Below are 21,579 nucleotides of genomic sequence, written 5' to 3'. Positions count from 1 at the left end.
AAAGTAGAATGGTGGCTGCCAGAGGCAATGGGGAGGGGGAGAATGGGGTGTTGGTGTTTAATGGGAACAGAGTTTCAGTTTAGAAAAATGGAAAAGGGTCTGGAGACAGACGGCTGCTGCACGTAACGTGAATGTATTTAATGGCACAGAAGTGTATACTTAAAAGTGGTTAAGATGGTAAATTTCATGTCATGCACATTTGACCACAAAAAAAGAGAGGGCAGAGAGGAACTCTTTGAGGGTGATAAAAAATATTCTAGGGCTTCCCTGGTGGCGCAGTGGTTGAGAATCTGCCTGCCGATGCAGGGCACACGGGTTCGAGCCCTGGTCTGGGAAGATCCCACATGCCGCGGAGCAACTAGGCCAGTCAGCCACAACTACTGAGCCTGCGCGCCTGGAGCTTGTGCTCCGCAAGAAGAGAGGCCGCGACAGTGAGAGGCCCGCGCACCGCGATGAAGAGTGGCCCCCGCTCGCCGCAACTAGAGAAAGCCCTCGCACAGAAACGAAGACCCAACACAGCCAAAAATAAATAAATAAATTAATTAATTAAAAAAAAAAATTCTATACCTTTTAGAGTGGTGGTTACATGGTTGAATGTGAATGCCCAAGTCTGTCTAAGTGGACACAGAATACAGTGCATTCTATGTAAATTCCTTCCTCCCCTCCTCCCTCTTCTCCCTCTCTCCTTTCTCCCCCACTTCCTGATCTATGGGCCCTTTATTCTGCTAATATATTCACTAGATGTGAGTGTTTAAAGAGGAGACTCTGGGATTAATTCAACTTTATAATTTCCACGCCACTTAGAACAGGGCTTGGCATAGAGAAGTCAATAAAAGCTGGTTGTTTAAATTGTGAATTCAGTAACTTACATTTTTTAAAACATTCATGCTAATGTTTATCATGAACTTGCTACATCGGACTTTAAGCTCTTACAAACTTGATGCCGTGTATTCCTCCCCAACAACCCAGCGAAGTGAGCACATAGCGTCCCAACCCTTTTTTTTTAAAATCAGGAAATTGAGGCTTAGAGAAACTTGGTCACTTGTCCGACCACGTTCAGCCAGTAAGTACCAGAGCTGGGATTTGAACAGAGTCTTCTTGACTGCAAAGTCTGTGTCTTAACCCCTTGACAGGGGTTATACTTCATCCTACATTTCACTAAGCATCCATTGAATAGCCAGTTGTAAACTAAGCATATAATCAAGAGGATCCTGTAAACTGTTCCCACCGCCCAGGTACAGTATGATACATGCTCCCAAGATGTGTTCAAGGACCTCACAGTGAGGGCTCATCACAGAAACCACCGCATTTCACATGGCCAAGGAAATGAGTCCACAAATCCCTTCATCCTGAGATGCCCTCTGCAATTTTAGAAGACTGCTCTCATTGATTTGTTTCCATTCCCTAGAGTTTGCAGATGTACTTCCAGAATATGCCATCCTCTATTTTGTAACCTTAATAAAAAGGGAGGAGGCTGGTATACCTCCCTTGTAACTGCTCAGCATCTCCTGACAGTGGCCTTAAGAATAGTGTGAAATTCACAAATACTGCAATTGTAATAAGCAGGAGGAGACAGGACAAGTTAAATACCAACTATCTAGGGAGAGATCATTATCTCAACTAGGACTCAAATGCCAGAATCTCTGGCTGTAATGTCAGTGACTTCCCAATTGCTTAAAAATGGATATTCTTAAAAATGAGAATGTCTTCATTAGAAAAAGCAGGGGTGTGTGTGCGTGTGTATGTGTGTGTTTGTGTGTGTGAGAGAGAAAGAGGGGGACACACAGAGAGATAGAGATAAAGGACACACATCCATCTTTTCAACAAACTTGGAGCGCCCACCACGTGTTAGGTGTTGTACTGGATGCTGGGACACGAAGATGGAGAGAGGGTATTAATACATTTAACAAAAGTCATGGAAGCAGTACAAACAACAGCAGGGAGAGGGGTATTTTTAGGGATGGCCTAGAAAGCGCAGGACAGCACAAATATGAATCCCATTATTCCCTCCTCCTACACAGGTGCCTTACGGTCACGTATGTGAACGTGAGCATGGCCTCTCCAATAACACACCTGACTGACACATTTCCTTGTGAAACACATGCTGGCTTTTTTTTTTAATCCATCACGGTGAGTTCCAAACAGCAAGCAAGAATCCCTACGCTGTGATGGCATCAGTTGTAACCAATCCCAGTCAAGGTGGACGATATCTGATAGGGCAACCCATATACCTAGTGACGAAGAATAAATGGTTTACCAGCAGAAGAGCAAGTGTGACTGGGTTGAGCCTTCACCTGCCGCCTGCACATGAGGTGGTCTCCTGAAGGGACATTCTGGTGGGCAGGCAAAGAGTAAGCTTTGGGAAGTCCCTGAACCCGGAGGCCGAGAGGAGTGGGGTGAAGCGTGGAGCTGGGCTCTTGGAGGAGAGGCTCTTACAGAACAAGGTGGGACTCCTGATCACCCAGGGCCTGGGGTAGGGGCAACACAGAGGAGCAGGACATGGACCAGGGCTCAGTGACAAGAAGAGGGTCTCCAGCTGCAGGGAAGGTGGGAACCAAGGGTCAGAAAGAGCCCAGTTCCAGCAGCAAGAGAGAACCTGAGCCCTAAACTGCTTGTGCCTGGCCTTAGGATGGACGCTGCAAGCCCGTGCGTGTGTGGTCCCGTGATCCAGACAGTCAGGGGTGGAGACACTTGCACAGCAGAGCCTGGCGGGTGGGACAAGGCCACTTCCTTCCCCCTCTCCTTCCTCTACCTTGGAGTCAGGAACGCCACCTTAGGCTACTTTGTCCTCACCTGTGCAGAGCCTTTGTCTTCCTTCAACTCTTCCTGATGCCTTGGGAAAGTCTCTCCTCTTTTCTTTCCATTTTTGTCTTTCGTTTCCTTGATATGTCTTCCTTGCTTTATTAATACTTATTAAACTATCCCGAATCATTAGCGAGGAGGCAAATGAACACTTGAATCAAATAAAAGGGAAGCTCTGCATCTTAAAATTAAATTTGGGAACAACGGAAACAATAATACAAACTCCAAAACTTTTGAAAGTACTCAGAAATGTCTTTGGGAAAATGTTTCCATATTATCTTCCTGTAATTATGCCTACTTTTCTTTAGCACCGGCATTCGCGATAAACAGAAAATTATAGTATTCGTTTTTTTTCCCTCTTTTGCGTAATTACTTCTACAACAACATTGTTTTCTATTATTCTTCATTGCTGGTCTATAGCATTTTGGGTAATTATGAGTTAAATTATCTTCTGTAGGCTAGCCAGAAAACTTAACAACCACTTAACACATGCTGTATTTCTATTATGCAATGGAAACTTGATTAATCGAGATGCCATAAATCTTCAGACCCAGTGGAAATGTTTAACATTCAAAACTAAGTTTTAAACATTGTATTGATCAGCACTCTTACAGAAGCCAGGTCAAGTCCTTCAGCATATCTTTGATTTAAGCAAAATGTACCATCTCCAGGGAAGAGGAAGCCACAAGGGGTCAGGTAGCTTCCTGTAGAGTATGCGTCAACCGCAAGGTGAGCAAGGGGGTCTGTGCCCGCTGTTGCCACACGCTTGACAGTTTAAACTAAAATATGAGCATAAAGATGGGGAGAGGGGATTACGAAACGACTTGCATTTTAGGATTTAAAAACATACGGCTTCTCATCTTTCCATCCTTCCACGCGGATCACTCGATTCCTCACAGTTCTCGGAGAAACGTTCTGGCACTGGTGTCCTTGTCATCATTTACCTGCTGGCTTTGTCTTGTCTGCAGGGTCCTTGGAGATACTGCACGTGCTGTGAGAGGTCACGTACACACCCGGAGGGCGCAGCATTTAGGACAGGGTCAAAGCTAGGGGCACTATGATCTTCTGACAGCACACACGGTGGGCGGGACCCTCCTGAGGCTTCACCTTGTTCGAGGTTCGCAGGTGCATGATTTCCGGCCCCAGGAGACAGAGCAGCATTTGCTGGCGTGCAGGTGAGGGGAGTGAAGCACTGCTCAGGGCAGGACAGCAGACAGCTACAGCCCTCAACCCAATGCGGATTTCCTGACCTCTGCTCAAATACAGGTCCCAGGAACAGAGAGGGGGCGTTTGTTTGTTCTGCTTGCAGCTCATGGAAACTTTCTCTGTTCTCTCTATCTGGGAGGGGGTACTATAAAACTCAGAAGAAGAAAAACAGGCATTCTAAGAACAAATGCAGACTCTGACACATAATGACCGTGTGACCAAAAGGCAAGCATCTTAACTTTCTAAACCTCATTCTCCTAGTCTATAAATTGGGGATCAAACGGGAACAAAATTCGCCACCCCACAATGTTTCTGGCATGTGGATTATGTCAAGTTGAAAACAGTCAAGGCCCAAAAGAGTCAGGAAGAAACTGCCATTCTGCCAAACTGCCTGAAGAATCTATAGACAGAGGGCCTGTTACAGGAATAGAGCATCACAATAGATGTCTGCCAGGTGTGGTGGGGAAACTCCCAGAAATCAGAGCCCATTCTGTGTCAATCTCTCCCTGGCCCAGCAAACATTTATTTACCAAACATTTGCTTTTCCGTCTCCACGTGAAGTGCCTTCCTCCACTTAGAAGTCCCAAACCTCTACCCCCAACACCCTCTTTTCTCTTCAGCTGAAGATGGTATTTAGGGTGAGGGTTTTGGCCATTTTGTTGAGTTGTTCAGTTCTCCTGGGTCTCTTCCATATATACGTTATTAAACTTTTGTTTGATTTTATCCTGTTCATCTGTCTCATTTAAATTTAATTCTTAGACCAGCCAGAAGACCCTAGAAAGGTAGAAGAAAATGTCTTCCTCCCTGACAGGATCATAATATTCTGAAAATTACATGAAACAATAAGTAACTGTCCTGGCACCTGACACATAGTCAATCACAGATAATAGAGTTTATGTGTTTAAACCTCTGCCCCAATCCCGCCGCCCCACAGATTTTACTGAAGGGTCTGTGGTGTGATCCTATAGGAAAAGTGGCACCAGGCTCAAACACCTCCTTTCTCTAACCTTCTCTACCAAGGAAATGGCACACAGACGGAGGCAGGGTAAGTGCTGAGCTGCAGAAACATCACAACTTCAGTTTTCACACCTTAAAAAGGATGCACCAGGTGGTACCAGAAGTTCCAGGAAGGTATCATTGCTGGGGGTGGGGAGGGACGTAGCAGGCAGCCTCCCCCCACAGCCATGCCACCTTCTTCCCCAACTCATCTGGACCCAACATCAGCAAAAGCATCTTCCTGCAGGGAAAATAATAAATAAATGAATGAACCTGAAATAGTCTGGGGCTGTCTTGAGCAGATTGAAAAAAAAAAAAAAATCAAGAAAGGTTAACACTTAGTTCCTAACTTATCAGACAACGCACGTTTCTGCCAGCCCTAAGCGTGTCACTCCATAATTCCCACTTCTCACCTCAGGACCGTGAAGACGCTTCCCATTAATAATAACGTTAAAAGTCCTCCCTTGGGAAGGTCAGGTGGGACCGAGGTGGCCCCTCCTGTCCGCTGCACCTCACCGCTGGACCCCATCAGGTCTGGGACACACGCTGCTCAACCCTGCTCATTCCAATCCCCCCCACACACACGCCGCCAGAGGCAGCTGTACAGTGAGCACAGTAGGAAGACCAAGGACGCGGCCCCGTTTTAGAATGACAGGACTAAACTCAACCCAAGGCCAAATTTGCTTAAAGGCCAAAAAATGAACAAGAGGGCTTACATAAGAGCTGTTAAGCTGTCTAGAGCAGGGGTCCCCAACCCCCAGACCACAGACAGGTACCGGTCCATGGCCCGTTAGGAACCGGGCCGCACGGCAGGAGGTGAGCGGCGGGCGAGCGAGGGAAGCTTCATCTGTATCTACAGCCGCTCCCCATCGTTTGCATTACTGCCTGAGCTCCGCCTCCTGTCAGCAGTATGTATGGCGAGTTGTATCATTATCTCATTATATATTACAATGTAATAATGATAGAAATAAAGTGCACAATACATGTAATGCGCTGGAATCATCCCGAAACCATCCCTCCCCCACCCCAGTCTGCGGAATAATTGTCTTCCACGAAACTGGTCCCTGGTGCCAAGAAAGTTGGGGACCGCTGGTCTAGAGCAATGCAGAAAGTCACTGAGCATGTATCCTGACTGCTTTAAAACTCCTCCTCCCATCCCTGGCTCTGGCACGTGGCGTGTGGCACGTGTGCTGGGAAGGCAAACACATGCCTACCAATCATTGACTTGACAGTGTCAGCCCAGCCAGTCAGGCCTGCTGACCCCCGCCGTTCCCAATGCGGGACACGCCCACCTCCCGGCCTGCCCCACTCCGTCCTTGCTCTGTGTCTCCTCTCGTCTACAGAAGGCAGGTCTCCGCAGGAATGCCCTCCCTTCCAAGTCCATTACTCTGCTGCTGCTAAGAAGACACCCTTGGCTCTGCCGCGCCACTCCTGCCTTGCCCTCAGGGATGGTGAAACCTTCTGCATGGTTTCAGATCAGATGCGGACCGCTGGCGGACCCAACTGTTCCCCGTGACAAGTGATTTCCGCAGAATTCAAGGCCCTCAGGCCTCCAAGGGCTCTAACCGACCACCTGCCTGAATGCCCGCCACCATATTTTGAAGAAAATGAAACCCTGTAGCTGTAAGCACTTCATCACTGCAGAGGTAACTCCATTATAAGAGACCGAGCCCCTTTTTGATGGATTAGAGCGTTCAGCCAAGACTTATTATTGAATCCTCAGTAGGCATGACGATGTCTGTACCCAACGCCTAGGACGTGGCCGCTGACCCCCGACTCTCACAGCCCAGCCACGCCCACTCGTAGGTCACAAGCCCAGTGTGTACCCGTCAGAACAAAGATCTACGGCAGGGGTTACCGGGACTCAGATGAGGGTGAATCCTGACCAGCGCAGGAAGCCGGATGCTGAATGGAACTGGGAAAGGACCAAGAATTCTAAAGGTCCGTACGGGGGCGGGGCGAGTGGGGACGAGAAAGGAAACTGGAAAGAATGGAGAGTATCACGGGTCGTCACTGGGGTTCTCTTTAGCTCCTGCAACAACCTGCACGTGTGTTTTGCTTTACAGCCAGCAGAATAATGCCATCCACTCCATCTCCCAGATGCCACAGACGGAGCAGATACTGTTTCCAAGTGTACACGAAGGAAGTGAAGTGCTCAACATCATGTAGCCAGTGAGGGATGGAGTAAGAATCAAACCCAGGTGAGTAGCCAGGCCCCTGAGCCCGGTGTTCTTTCTCGGGCACTACGGCAGCCGTGAGTGGTAAGGTCCACGCACGCATGTAGGGGACACGTAAGTGTGGGCAGGGCCACTGGAGACCAGCCTTGCTCAGATGCTCTGGGTCAGGAAAGGGCTCTGGGGCAGTGGTTCTTAGCATGAGAAATAGTGGAAGAGATCTTTAATATGCCCACACCTATGCCCAACTCCAGACATTTGGCTTTCATTGGTCTGGGATCCTGACTGTGGAACGTCTAAAAAGCATCTCAGGTAACTCCAGGGCAGCCCAGGTTAGCAGTGCAGCTGGAGGGGCCCCGCAAGGACTTGCACTTGGTTCGGTGTCCGTGTCTCCATCCTCCCAGGCCAAGAGCGAAGCCTTTGCACTAATGCAAGTCCGCATTCAGCTTAGGCAACTTAAATGCTGAAATGCGCATGCTGTGGCCTTGTTTGGAATAACCTGGCGGCTAGTCTGAATTTTCTAATTTACAGAAAAAGGAAAGCTGCCGACGGTGAGTGCAAAAGACAGGAAAACACGCAGGCACATGACAGGACGCAGTCCCTGGGAGCCCGACCGCCCCAGGGGCTTTGGCAACATCCTGCTACTCAGCTTCTTCCTTGGCAGTAGTTAACCCTCAAATACTTGGTTCCAAAGGGATTAGCTCAGAATTCCAAATGAAAATGCAAGGGTATTTTAGAAGAGAGTTCCTAAGCATAATCCCAGATCAGCAAACCTGGATCGGCAAAACTGATTATCCTGCCATACTAAAAAAAATTAAAAGAAAAAAAATACCCCACCCAGGTTGCTGGTGGAAACTTTTCCCATTTAGTGGAACAATTAGAGCAACAACTCTCACCTCCACCCTACTGCACCCCCCTCAGAATGCTCGTGGACACGCATGATGTGGTCCCACCGAGGAACCAAAGCCCATTTAGAGAAGATTGAGGTCCAGGAAGAAAACACATCTGGTGATCGTCATGTAACTGAAATAGCCTAATAGACACCAGCTGACCACACTGAACATTCTGGGCTCCTTTCCTGACGTGGGCAATGATTCAGACACAGGACTTCTAGATACTTGTCATATCTAATCTAATGGAAAGGCACAGAACATTTTTAACCCAACAGCAGATAATTGTCATGAAATGATTCTGGCCAAGAGGGCCCATTTATAATAATGAATTCAAATCCGATTCACAGGAGCTATAATTCAGACACTGTGAATATCACCTTCATTTTCCATATCATCTCTCTTCCAAGAAGGCAAATAATTGCAGAGTCACGGAATTATTTTTACTTTTCAAGTAGCCCTGTGAAGTAGTTATGAGGAAGATAATATTGCCTCATTTACATAAAATGAGTTTCATCCACATTCAAAACTTCAGTGTTGTCTCTGCCACCTCACTTCCTAGCATCCCTCAATGCAATCAAAGACCTAGCACCACAAATCATGCCTCCAAGGAAGGATATCATCCTTCTCTAAGCCGGGCAACGTCTCACTGTGAATTTCAAAGGAGGACCCAGCTTTCTCGATTCTTTTGCTTCTCCTAGTCGGTCTCTGGCCTCCTATGTGACTTCATTCAAGATTTAGAAACAGGCTTGGGATACCTGGATCCAGGGCAGCCACATTTGAAAAGACCTTCTGTGGCTGATGAGCCTGGGGATCATTCAGTTTTTTCATCGCCTTCTGAGCATTTGATGCATTCAGAACACTAAATTCCCAAACACTGAATGCCCAAAGGTATACCTTTCAGGAGACTAAAGAGTGGCCGCCGTTAAGAATTACAGTTTTTAGAAGCAAAAAAACAACCCAAAATGATACATCTATCTGGGGTTGAGGTCATGGACTTCCAGAGACGGGAAGCAGCGGACGCCCCCTCTGAGTCCTGACAAACAAGGTTTTCATTGAGACGGGCACACAGCTGTGGAGCCAAGAAACCAAAGGAGCACGGAAAACAGAAGCGGAGAGATGGAGACCCCCAGAGATCTGCAGGAGCTATTTATGTTATTTTAAGAAACACTGTGATAGTAGTGAAACCAGAACCTTAAAAATCAGGAAATAGTAAGCATTAAGTGATGAAAGCAAAGACAGAAAGATGAGAATGAACAGCGTGCAAAAATATATAAAATGGAGATATCCGATAAAAACAAAGGAAGACGTAATAAAAGAGAAGAACATGAGAGGTAACAGAAAGAGGATAAAGAAGGATTAAAATGGGAACAATGCACTGAATTTCTCTATTTCAGGGCAAATTACACAGAAGTTGAGAGGCAAAATTAACATAAGACGTGCTTACTTTTTAAGAAATAAAGCATGCCATCAGGTAACAGATAACAGTTATACTCAAATACGTAAGGCTGTTTTTTTTTTTCCTCCACAAAGCACAAAAAAGCAACTATTCAGCTTTCCCTTTTTTATTCCCATTCCCATTATGAAGCCCAGCTGCTAAACATTAGAACTGAAGATCACGAAAACAGGCCAGCAGCTAATAAAAAAAAGGCAGATCAAAGCTGGCCCTCTGCTGGTGGAACTATCTTATTGCATCCCAACAGCAGAAAGCTCCAGTTTTCAAGTTTCTGGTTTAACTTTCAGAGGCAAGAAGAGGACAGAGGATTCTGGAAAGTTCCGCACTGAGGCCTCATTCAATGCTGGGACTCTCTGTCCCTGGTAATAGTTTGGAGGATGAAGAGAGGTGCGTGGCAGCATCAAAATCCCTTCACACCTGCCACCACTGCCCCACATTTCCTTAGTTAACACGCACCGTAGCCCCGCTGCACACGTGCCTCTCAGGGCACGGACCCCCAGGATTTCTCTAAGGCAAGGAAGTAGGCATGTTACACCCCCTCTAGTCTGGGACCGGCTGAGGGGTGCCCACATGCCCAGAGGGTTTCCCTCCTACTGTCTAGAGAGGAGGTCTGTCTCCATCCGCTTTTTTCTCTCTCCTCCTGGGGCCCCCATGCACCAGCAGACAGAGTTCTAGGACTTGTCCTCGAGCTCAAAAGAAGACTCAACTGAGGACCATCCAAAGTGGCAAGAATTAACCCTAATGCCTGGGCTTAGGCAGGAAGAGCAGGAGGCCTTTCTTTCCTTGCCCGGGGAGAGGCTTGTCCAGATGGAGAGGGTTCAACCAAGGAAGTCAAGGGAAGAACAGGAAGGCAGCCCCACCCTCATGCATTCCTTGGAGAAGCCAGGCTTCTTGGTTGCAGAATCTGGGGCACGATGTTTTATTTCCACCCTAACCATCAAAGTCACAGACAGGGCAAATGCATTCACCCTGTGTACACTGTGAGCAGAGTTAAGCTGGGATGTCCCTGAATCGGTCTCCGAGGACCAGAACTGCCTCATTAAAGGGATAAAAGATGATATCTGCTGAGCTGGTGGAAAGTCGTGGCTGCATTTTTATTAAAGTCTCTGCTGCAGCAGGCCTGGTCCCCAGAGGTTCATATTCCAAGAAGCTCCACCCCTCTGCCTGGAGCACGTAAGTGATGCTCTGTAACTCATTAAGGTAAAACAAAAAGCTTTCCTATTGTGCTTTTCACACAGGAGTGTTGTTGCATAAAAGCTACATGTTTCCTCTCCCTGGCCTGAGCCTGCAAAGATAAAACTGCCCTCATAATTGATAATAGGGGCCCCCAGAGCACCACACGGGGCTGGCAAGGATGGCTGTCTCTTCAGCAAACTCACAAAGGGCCACGCGGCCCAGCACCAGCGATTCCAGAGCCTGACATTTCAGGTATCGCTCTGACAGAGACCAGCCAGCCCGCTGGGCGTACTACCCTGCCTCATCACATACCTTCCGGGCTGTAAGACGGGCCGCCAGAGTACCAGTGATCTCGGGCTAAACCCCCAGTATATTTCAATGCCAGGGCTCTCATCCCGGGGCCAAGGCAAAAGTGAGTCTAGCCACGTCATGGCCTCGCAGATACGTGGAGCCCCAAGCATGGACTCGGGGCTCACTCCTAAGATCCGGAACCAGAAAAGCCACAGCAAATGACAAAGCTGTCCAGGAGAATGGGTGCTAGCTGCCACAGAACGCCAAGTGGGCACCTCTTGGGCCTGCAAAAGGCCCTCTCCCACGCTCCAATCCCCCACGCAAGTCTCCGGTTCTCTCTCGCTCGCCCCTTCCCACGGAGTCACATCCGAGGGGCTCAGGCCCCCGCCGAAGTACAGCTCCCTACCTGAGGGTGGCGCTCTCCCCCTGCCGGACCGTCACGTTGTCCATCGCTTTGGGGAAGGTGGCATCTCCGCTGCGCACGGGCACTCCTGTGGGTACAAGGAACAGCAGCCTGAGAGACACGACCACGAGGCACTTCCAGGGCAGGAACAGGTACCCACAGACCCCCATCCTCGACGGCCACAACTTCCCAGAACTCCGGCAGCCGCTCGGTCCTCGTCCCCCGCCCCGCACACCGGCGGGTCTCAAGCAGCCGCGTGGGGAGGGAGGAAGGGGTTGGAACCAGCCAGCAGCAGAGAGGGGGAGGCAGAAGCGGAGTCCAGGCTCTCCCGACTCTAATGGTTCTTCCTCAAATCCTGCCTCGGCTTTCCAGCCTGGCAGAACCAGATGCCCCCTCCTGCATCCAAAAAGAGCTTTCTCGACGCTCCCCTGGGGAGGAGGGAGGCGGCCGGGAAGGGAGAGGAAGGAGGAAGGTGCAGGGATGAAGGTCACGGATTGCTCTTTCTCTCTGCCTCTCTCCGAGATGCTACTTTAACATTCAGTTGGGCACGTCCTGCCGAGGTCTGGCATCAAAAGTTTATAACCCAAAGAAGCCAGGCAAGTGTCTCTGACATAAAGGAGATGTCATAAAAAGCTGCCGCTTCAAGCAGAGGAGAGAATGTTTTATTAGATCACACATATGTACGGTTGTATTTAGAAACCAGCCCGAGTCTCCAATCTGGAACGCAAAGGCGGTAAAAAGTTCCACCGCGGGGACCCGCCGCCGCCGCCGAGCCCGAGGATCCTCCTGTGCGGTGGGTGCCTGGCGTCCTCGCCGCAGCCCGCGCGGCGACTGGCGGCCAGCCCGGCCCGCGGAGCGCCGGCGGCGCAGGCTCGGGGCCCACGGGGAGCTGGCGGACGCCGCGCCCGCCTCTCCGGGGACGCGGCGCGGGGCGCGGGGACGCGCGGACGCCACGCTCAGCGGCCGCCCCCGGCCTCCGCGCCGCCGGCCTCCCGGGAGCAGCCCCGACGCGCGCGGGCCCAGACCGCCGGGGTTGTCATGGCAGCAGCTCCATCGCTGACCGCCGCTCTCCGCGAGGCCGGCGCCGAGCGAGCGGGCGGACCGCGCGCCACGCGGCGGGCGCTGGGCGCGCACCGTAACCCGCGCCGCGCCGCCCACTCGCGCCGGGAGCCGCGCGGGTCGGGCCGCCACCTCCGCCGCTCCTCTCTCCCCCGACACCGCGCCTGCCCGGGAGCGCTGCGCCCCTCTCGGCGGCTTCCCTGCGTGCCTGCGGGCGGGAGGGGAGGGCACGAGAGCGAGCTCGGGGCCCCGCAGCAAATTGCAAACTGACTCGCACCTTCCTTCCCCGGATGCCGGATGCCAAGGCAGAAGTTGCCAGACCCCGCCCTGGAGAGCTCAACTAGGTTTCCCACGCCGGGATTCTGACCCCGTGTGCGCGTCCACCGCTCGGCAGCCCCCTCTCCACGTGGCCGAGCTACAGCCCCATCCCAGGCAGAGCTCTCGGGGCCTTGGCGAGAAGGTGGAGCGCTTTCTCCTCCGGTGACCCACCTTGGAAATACTCTTGGCCCTTGAGTTGCGCGCTCTCGCTCTCCAGCTGGCAAATCAGAATTTCTTCCTACTGCGCCACGAGCAAAATCGTCCCTGCCCTACTCCACGCTTATTACCCAAGTATCTTATTGTAAAAATGCAAAAACTGGGAAAAACACGTCGAGATCCTAAAAAAGTAGTAAGACTGATTCTTATAAAATCCATCTGTGGCTTTATGATCACAACGTAAAGTGGCACCATCACCGTATCCGGAGGGGACCTGGTGATAAGGCATTCTTAGAGCCCAGCCTGTCAGTCTGGAGTATGGAGGCATTTCTTTTGGTTAAGAACTGAGAAGCTCAGGCTTTCCTTGGGCCTGTCAAGAGGCTTGCTTTCTGCTCCCCCCGACAAAAGCCACCCCTTATTATGTGGCTTCCGCCCTTGTATCATAATTTAATAGTTGCTACGTGCATTTGCTTTACTGCATTCGTTCTCAAATCCTTTTGTAAAATTAGCCTGGGCTCTGAACAACTGTTGCAATGAAGTGTAATTCAAAATAAGCTTTAAACTTATACCATTAATTGTGTTCGTTGCTGAAGGGCACAAAAGTGTGCTACCTGTTCTCAGTTTTAAAAGCTGGGCACAAATAAATACTGTACCACTATATACTATACTATGATAAATACTATAATATAAATAAATACCGCCCATCCCCTGCCCCTGTAAAAAGAGAACCACATACATCTTAGGTCTTAAGTTTTTAATTAGAGCATCGTACCTCAGGAAGAAAGAATACTTGTCACTAGTTATGCCACCTATGTTTTATAACTTTTAATAGAGTGAAAGTACATGGCATCTCCTTCCCAGAATACAGACATTAATAATGCAGACATGAGCAGCACACTCTCCAGGGAGCTTCTGGCCGAGAGGGGTAATGACGCTGGGAGGAGAGGCAAGGCCTCAGAGAGCAGCCAAACAACTTATTTGGGGATCACGCACCAGTTTTAATGACACACATCTTTCCTCAAGACCTGAGTGTACCTGGGTTTTCTGTATACACCTTGTACATAATCCTCTAAACTCCGAGATGCTCTTGTCCACTATCAACAGCCTGGAAAGACTTTTTTAGTGCTTTAATCTGTGCAAAGCTGAGAACTGGGGCTGGGCTTATGATTTTCTTCGATGACAGAGTTTGTCTCTTGAACACCAAGGGTGGGAGCCGTGGGGATGGGTCAGGCTGCCGTGCAAGTCACGCAGCTCCTGCTGCTTGGTTGCCGGGCACGCAGATGACACGGCCGACTCACGTACCTGCTGGGTCTAGTGCTTCTCAGGAGGTGCAGATGGGCTGTTGCCAGAGGCTGAATCAGCCCATGAAGGATTACTTGAGATGGAAAGAGCTACTGGAGAGGAAAAGAAAGCAGGAAAGAACATGAGATTCCGGGTGGGAGGAGAACAGGCAGGGCAAGAAAAGAAGAGAGGCAGAGATAGGATGAAGTGAGGCATTATATATTCTTAATAACATGTAACAAATCCTGCCCTTGGGAAAAGGATAAACTTTTTATTTTTGCAGGGCTGACTCCCCCTAGCTCTAAGGTATCCGGAGTCCTAGAGAATGGGGCTGTCATCTTTCTCTTCTGTAAGTCGGCTTCCTGGTTCAATATTTGTGGGTGAATACATGGGCTGAACTTAAGGGCTAGGGAATCAGAGAAATAACTACAGAGGTCTGATTTTTGTGTGAATCTATGCCTGTCTACAGTTTGGTGGGGGAGATTTCATTCATCTGTAAGGCATGGCTAGGGACCAGTATATCCATTTAGAGACTGGAAGGCCAAACCAGACTGAAATGGGAAAGGTAAAAGGGGGTGAGCTTTGCAATGAACAATGAGCAAGTAGTTTATATCAGGAGATCTCTATGAAATTCTTGACTGAGTACTATGATAGGGAAACCCCCGGTTAAACCTCTTTTGGATATTTGATGATACATATGAAGACAAATTAAATGAGGACGGATTAGAGTACTAAGCGTACTGGTTCTGCAGTTGGATTGTCCATTCAGATACTGACTCCTTGATCCTTCAGCTGTGTGACTGGTATCTAATAATACCTGTCTCACCTACTTCATAGTGTTTTGGGGTTTTGTGAAACGTCCCCAAGATTATGTTGTAAGGTCTGGTAAGATGGCAGACATGGACAAAACTGTCTTGAAAGAAGAGTTTATTCCTTGGCGTTCCCCACAGGAGGGGCACACCACACTATGCAGGGCCACATGGGGAAGCACCAGGGTGAGAGAGGAAGCAGAAAGGACAAGGAGAAAGCAAGGTCCAGAGACTTGATGGTGGTTTCCAGGAGAAGGAATGGGCAAGGTGGGGAGGGCAAGCTTGAGCAGACTTAGGGTTGGATTTTTTGAATAACTGTGGCAGGCCTGGACTCTGGATGTGGTCTCTAGTTGTCCAGTACCTGGCCCTGGGGTGACTCAGGGCAGGGGAAACATTGGCTTGGTGTGTGACCATTGGGTAGAGTAAATGGTTAGGGATGTGGGCTCTTCCTGGGTTGGTTTGCATATGAAGGACATGCTGAAGGCAAGTTGTTCGCTATCTCTAGAAATTAGCTAGCCCTGGGAGAGACAGACTCTCCAGAATTTGCAAGCCTCCAAGATGTCAAAGCATCTTAAAATACAGAATAGAAAACCTCAAAACTTGATTAATACAGGGTGACAATTAATGAGATAATTGCCAAAGGACTCGGCACAGTGGAAGCGCTTAGTAACCATAAATTATGACTATATAGCAAAATCCCCACTTTCCAGTGATTACAACTTGTGACATGTAAAAAGTTACAAATGAAAGGATGTAAATGCCCTATGTACCAACTAAAGCTCTGATTCAGAGCTACAGACATCTAGATATTTAGGGCGATTTGTAATGGAAAATGCAAGTTGGATCCAGTGCAATGTAGTAGTTTTAGAAAACGTAAAGCAGGGAGGTTACCTGATCTGATGAGCTTTAAAATATCACTTTGTCATGAAGAGAAGGGGTTGCCAGGGCACAGAGTGGGATTCAGGGAGAGTGTCGGGAGCAGAAGAGGGAAGAAATGATGTCGGTGACAACGGTGATGGAGAGACTGGGAAAGGTAAGGGGCGTATTGTGCAAGTACAGTGGTCAGGGCTTCCTGAGAGTCTGGATGTTGGGATTGAGAAAAAGAAGGGGTTGAGTTTGGGGTGGCACAATCCCCTGTGATGAGGATGAGTCCAGAAGAAATAGGTTTAGAGAGGCAGAGGTCGAAGGAGTGAGTGAAGTGCTGTAGGAGACGGTCTAGTGGAGCCATGGGCTGGCACGGCAGGGGGAAGGAGGCTGAAGCCACGGCAGAGCGCTGAGGACAGCCCTAGCAGCTCACCTCGGCGCACTGTTAAAGCGAAAACGGTGATAAACGTCTTTCTCTTTCTGCTCTGTGTGTGTGGCGGGGAGATGTTATCCATGGAACCCTCCCTCCAGATCTAGAGGCCCCTCTGCCTTTGTTTGTAAATTAGAAATAAACCCCATCAGTATAAACTGTAGAACCTAAGCTGTTCTGAAGTTTAGTGATTGCACTGTTTTCAATTTGTCTCTTAATATACTTCCTCTGCTCGGCCGTATCTTAGCTTTTGACAGTAGATTCTAAAATTGTTTGGGGATGAGGCTGTGAATTATATCGGTATGGTTTTTAAAAAATGCTACTCACTCACCCTTAATGAACCCAGGGGGCCCAGGTTTAAGTCCTTGTTTCTGCTGTAACTTACCAGCTATGATATAGTTCAATCAAAAGCCCTTGTTTTATTGGGTAGTGGGTCAGACCAGAACTTGGACACTGGAGTCCACCTGAATCCCACCTCTAAAACCTACTTCAGGGTGATTTTATACAATATCCTTAACTTTGATAATCCTTAGTTTCCCCATCTGTAAATAGAGGCAATGATAGTAATGAATGTGTACAGTATTTGTGAGTGTTAAATGAAATACAAGTTGTCAGCACCCTGCTGGGCCCTCCGTAAAGACCCAATAAATGTTTTCTTATTACCTATAGAAAGAGACCTAATTCCCCCACCATCATAGGTTTTTTTCTCTGAAGTGACTCTGGAGGCAGATAAGCTGTACAGAGCAGGGCAGGCAAATTTCCAAGTTGTCCAGAGGTTGTGTGTGTGTGTGTGTGTGTGTGTGTGTGTGTGTGTGTGTGTAATATGGGAAACTGAACAGGTCTCTCTCTAATTTTAAAGAGCCAATTTTAGAACTAGAATCACCTAAGGATCCAAGTGGTTATTAATATGGTTTCCTTGTACCATGGAGAGGCTGCCTAGATGAGGTTGGCTATGGGGAACTCTGGATCCAACAGAAATATCTGAATTTATCTAATGAAATTTGTATCCAGTTGTAAAAGCAATTTCAAACTGTGTGTTATTTATAAATAAGGAAAACTTACAGCTTGTGTTTATCTGAGAGAAGATTGTACCCAGCTGCTCTGTGTGTGCATTAGAAAGAAATAAAATAAGAAGCCTGTGCATGATGCATATTTATATTCCAGAAACCGACCTAAATCAGGAGGACCCAGTGGGGCGGGATGATTGAGGAGGCATCGTGGTTTAGCTGGGGGATGTTGTCTGTCTTGGGCCCTCAGGACATGCAGGTATTACCAGCTAGAGATGTTTGCTAGTGAACAGAGAGGTAAGAATTCAAAATGAACTGAACCAAAAGCCTTCAGTTTTTAGGCTCAAGGAAGTTCCAAGACATGGAAACACATACCAGAATGTAATACTTCAGATGAGACACAAGTTCTGTTCAAAATAAAACTCAAAGCAATCCCTGTATAATAGCTGCCTACAAGATCAGTGCGAAAAAGGAATGAGGAACTTCATTTCTCTTTGTCTTTTTGCACTCTTGATAACCGAGCCAAATATGTGTGTTTTTTTGTTAATTGAGGTATAATTGACATATAAAGCTATGTTAGTTTCAGGTGTACAACGTAATGATTTGATATTTGTATATATTGCAAAATGATCACCACAGTAAGTCTGGTTAACATCTGTCCCTACATAGTTACCATGTTTTTTCTTGTGATGAGGACTTTTGAGGCAAATAGACGTTCAGTGTTTTTCCTAGTCCACTGCTGACCTGAGGCCAGACTTCAGGTCAGTGGAGTCTTGCTCTGCCCCCCCCTTCCATCATGGACCAAATCACACCCTCTCTGTCAGGCCCCATGTTCTCGGGCCAGTGAGAAGCACCAATAGTGGGCAGCAATTAAAATCCGTGCTTGGCATCCCAGCCCTGCCTCTTGTAACTCTGTGATCTGGGGCACATTTCTTATCCTCTCTGAGTCTGTATGTTCTCATCTGTAAACAGGGTTAACAGGAGCATCTTGGCAAGACCGCCCTGAAAATTAAGACAGCTCACTCCTCTTGCCATGCCTGGCACAGTGACCGCTATCAACGAACATAAAATTCCTCTTCTCTTCTCTATGCCAAAATGACTGAAATTGACCAAAACAAACAAAACCGCAATAGAAACGAAACAAAACATAAGGCACACAAGATTCGCTTTGTAAAAAGATACAGAGGAGGTATTCCCCAAGACGGAAGGAGTGATCTACCCATGGCTGTACAATCCAGTTGCTGTAATATCAGCCTCCTTATCCTACACCCTGCCCTCCAAAGTGTCCAGCACGTGCCTGCATGTAACTGTCTCTCTCGCATTAGTATTGCAGGGTCCCTGAGAGCAGGCACTTCTGATCACCCCTGATTCCTCTGCCATGGACTAGAGCCTGGCATGGAGTAAATACCAGAAAATATTTGCTGCACGAGAGAACTGATGTCCACTCTCCACGGTCCGTAGAATGTCAGTTAAGCTGACAGCCGAGAATCTGCTTCTTCCCATTCTCATTTCCTCCCTGGCCCCCAAACTCCTCAATGGCGGAACATCATAAGGCATCAACATCAACTGCACCGAACATCTCCTTCTAGAAAACCTGGAGACTCCTGCGAAGAGACCAGTTTCCACAAACCATACAATAAAATCCGCCTCATTACTTTATAGCCACACCACATAGAGTTCTATAAATCAAATGACAAAAAAAACCCTTTATATTGAAACCTACAAGCCATAAAATGTGTTTTTAAACGCTCAGTAGGAGTTGTTACAGTCTACCCCTGCCGAGTCTCATTACAGCTTCCACTATGACAGGCGGAAAGTGGATCATTCCACCCGAGAACCCAGGGTGTGGAGGGGAGAATGCCCGTCAGGAGCCAACTTGCCTGGCTCTAAATCTGGACTTGCCACCCAGGACCATGGGCAATGGACCAGACTTCTCTGAGCGCAAGTTTACTCATTGGTTAGACAGGCAACACTGTACTGTTTCTTTCTTTGAAGAACTGAACAAGTTGTATATGAGACCCCAGCAGAGGGCTCAGCACGCAGGACGTGTGCTCTGATGCTTCACCTGCCCTCTCTCCCCTTCCTGCTAAAGTGAATCCGAGCTCCCTAGGTCTTACAGAGGATCTAGGACTTGCATTTTATATTATATGTTGATTACTTGAAATCTTATCTCGTTTGCCAAGCTTTAAAAAATATATTGCTCATTTATTTTGTTGACTAATTCGTTCAATCTTTCTTTTTTTTTTTCTGACCAAGACTCATTGAATATATAGGCAGTTTGCTGGGCTGGGGGATACAGAGAACATGATATATCACCTGCCCACAAGGAGTTTATAATTTAGTAGGGCAAATGAATCAGATATTGTAATACAATATGATAAGATTTAAAATAAGAACATGCAAGGATGCTACAACATCTCAGAGTTGGACCATCTAAATCAGGTGAGGGTTCTTGGAAAGCTACTCAAAGGAAGTTACTCTTAAGAGCATTTTTAAAGACTGAGAGTGATTTAGGCTTCGGCTGGGTTTCTGATGTTGGCTACTGAGTGTATGATTGATATAACCAATCGCAGAGCAATGGTAAGGAGAGTGGATACTGAGTGGAGGGGCATAAATGGTAAATGTGGAAGGTAAGGCCAGTGAAACATCCAAGGAGAGCTTTCTGTTGGCATTTGGATATTTAGGTTTTGAGTCTGAGAAGGACACAGTGTTTTTAGAGCTATGGATTTTGTAATCATCTTTGTTTCGGTGGAGCTGAAGCCCTGGGTCCTGTGGCAGTTGTTTAGCACAAGATTCAGGGAGGGGAATGAAGCCTTAGATGTGAGGTCTGGGCAACAGAAATGCTGAAGGGGCGTGGGGAGATCTCATGTAGGAGTCTGTGCAGTGGCCAGAAAAGTAGAAGGGAAATCAGGGGTCAGTGACCTCCTAGACTATTAAGAAGAGAGTGGTTAACGGTGTCTGATGCTGGGGAATTCAGGACGGTGACGGATGGTCTGCATGTGTTCAGTCTTCACAGTGGGGACAAAGGTGGCTTTGGCAGAAAGAAGTTTCACTGCGGGGGCAGCAGCAGAAGTCAGTTGGTGAGCTGAGGGATGATGGAGAGAGCAAACGGTGCCCAGGCTTTCCAGCTGAGTGCGACAGAATAAGAAGGGAGAAAGTGAGGCTCTAACTGCACAGAGATGTGGGTATGAGGGAGGCTGGCATTGGGTTTTATTTTATTTCATCTGTAGCCTGACAGCCCTCAATACTAATATATGGTGTCTGAAGATAAGAGTTTCGTGGACTTGTGAGAGACCTGCATGTGCTAATCACAGCATTTTGTATGTAGCTGATGAGTAATGAGTACATGTCGAATGAATTGTTTCAGGTCAGAAGTTCCATCTCTGGACCCACTCAGGGACAGACCAACCAACCAACATTTAAAAAACAATTACAGTGACCACTGTCATCACCATCATCACCATCACCACCATCATCATCACCATCATCATCACCACCATCATCATCATCACCACCATCATCACCACGATCACCATCATCACCACCACCACTGTCATCATCATCATCACCGCCACCGTCATCATCATCATCACCGCCACTGGCATCATTATCATCATCACTACCATCATCACTACCATCATCACCACCATCATCACCACCATCATCACCACCATCATCATCCCACTATGTGCCAGATGCTAGGGCACACGCCTCACAGGTATCACCTCATGTCATCCTTTTAACATCTCTGTGAGAAAGGTATCATTATTATTAGATTAAGAAACCAGTGCATGGAGAAGAAAGATTGTTTCTAGTCATTTCTAAGAACTCAAAGTAGAAAATGCTGTATCTTTTCCTGTCCCCATCACGGTTCACTGCTATATCAATAGCAACCATAACAGTTCCGGGCAAATAGCACATTCTCAATAAATATTTATTCAATTAATAATAAAAACCAGTTATGTATCTCCATTTCATAGCCTCCAATTTCATAGATATTAGAGCTATTCAAGATGCACATTCCAAATATTAGATAATTGAAGAAATTTGTCTTCATTTGGACATTGGATGATATTTCATTGGTAGCAATTTAGCTTGAGGTGGAGAAGAATTAAAGTAGTTCAATGTGTGTCAGTCCAGACTCCCTGCGCCCACACAGCACTGACATTGGACCACACCAGTATTTATCCTGGAGGAAGTTCCTCATGGTGGGAGAGCAGGTGGCTGGGTTAACACACACTGTGTATGGGCTCTAGATATT

General features: G+C 47.8%; 1 protein-coding gene across 4 annotated transcripts in view; it reads right to left on the bottom strand.

Annotated features, from left to right (window-relative positions):
• The window catches only part of OPCML (opioid binding protein/cell adhesion molecule like), a 1,081,423-nt gene that overhangs the window by 492,026 nt on the left and 567,818 nt on the right, over nucleotides 1–21,579 (bottom strand). For all 4 annotated transcript variants that reach the window (XM_036861401.1, XM_036861400.1, XM_036861402.1 and 1 more), the window contains one exon: nucleotides 11,398–11,482. In XM_036861401.1, the coding sequence (XP_036717296.1) occupies nucleotides 11,398–11,482 (85 nt within the window). The remainder of the gene's footprint in view (nucleotides 1–11,397; nucleotides 11,483–21,579) is intronic.

Source organism: Balaenoptera musculus, chromosome 8 (assembly GCF_009873245.2).
Source record: "Balaenoptera musculus isolate JJ_BM4_2016_0621 chromosome 8, mBalMus1.pri.v3, whole genome shotgun sequence".
In the NCBI taxonomy this organism is placed as follows: domain Eukaryota; kingdom Metazoa; phylum Chordata; class Mammalia; order Artiodactyla; family Balaenopteridae; genus Balaenoptera; species Balaenoptera musculus.
The sequence above is the reverse complement of the archived record's forward strand: the minus strand, read 5'-3'. Positions and strand labels throughout refer to the sequence as shown.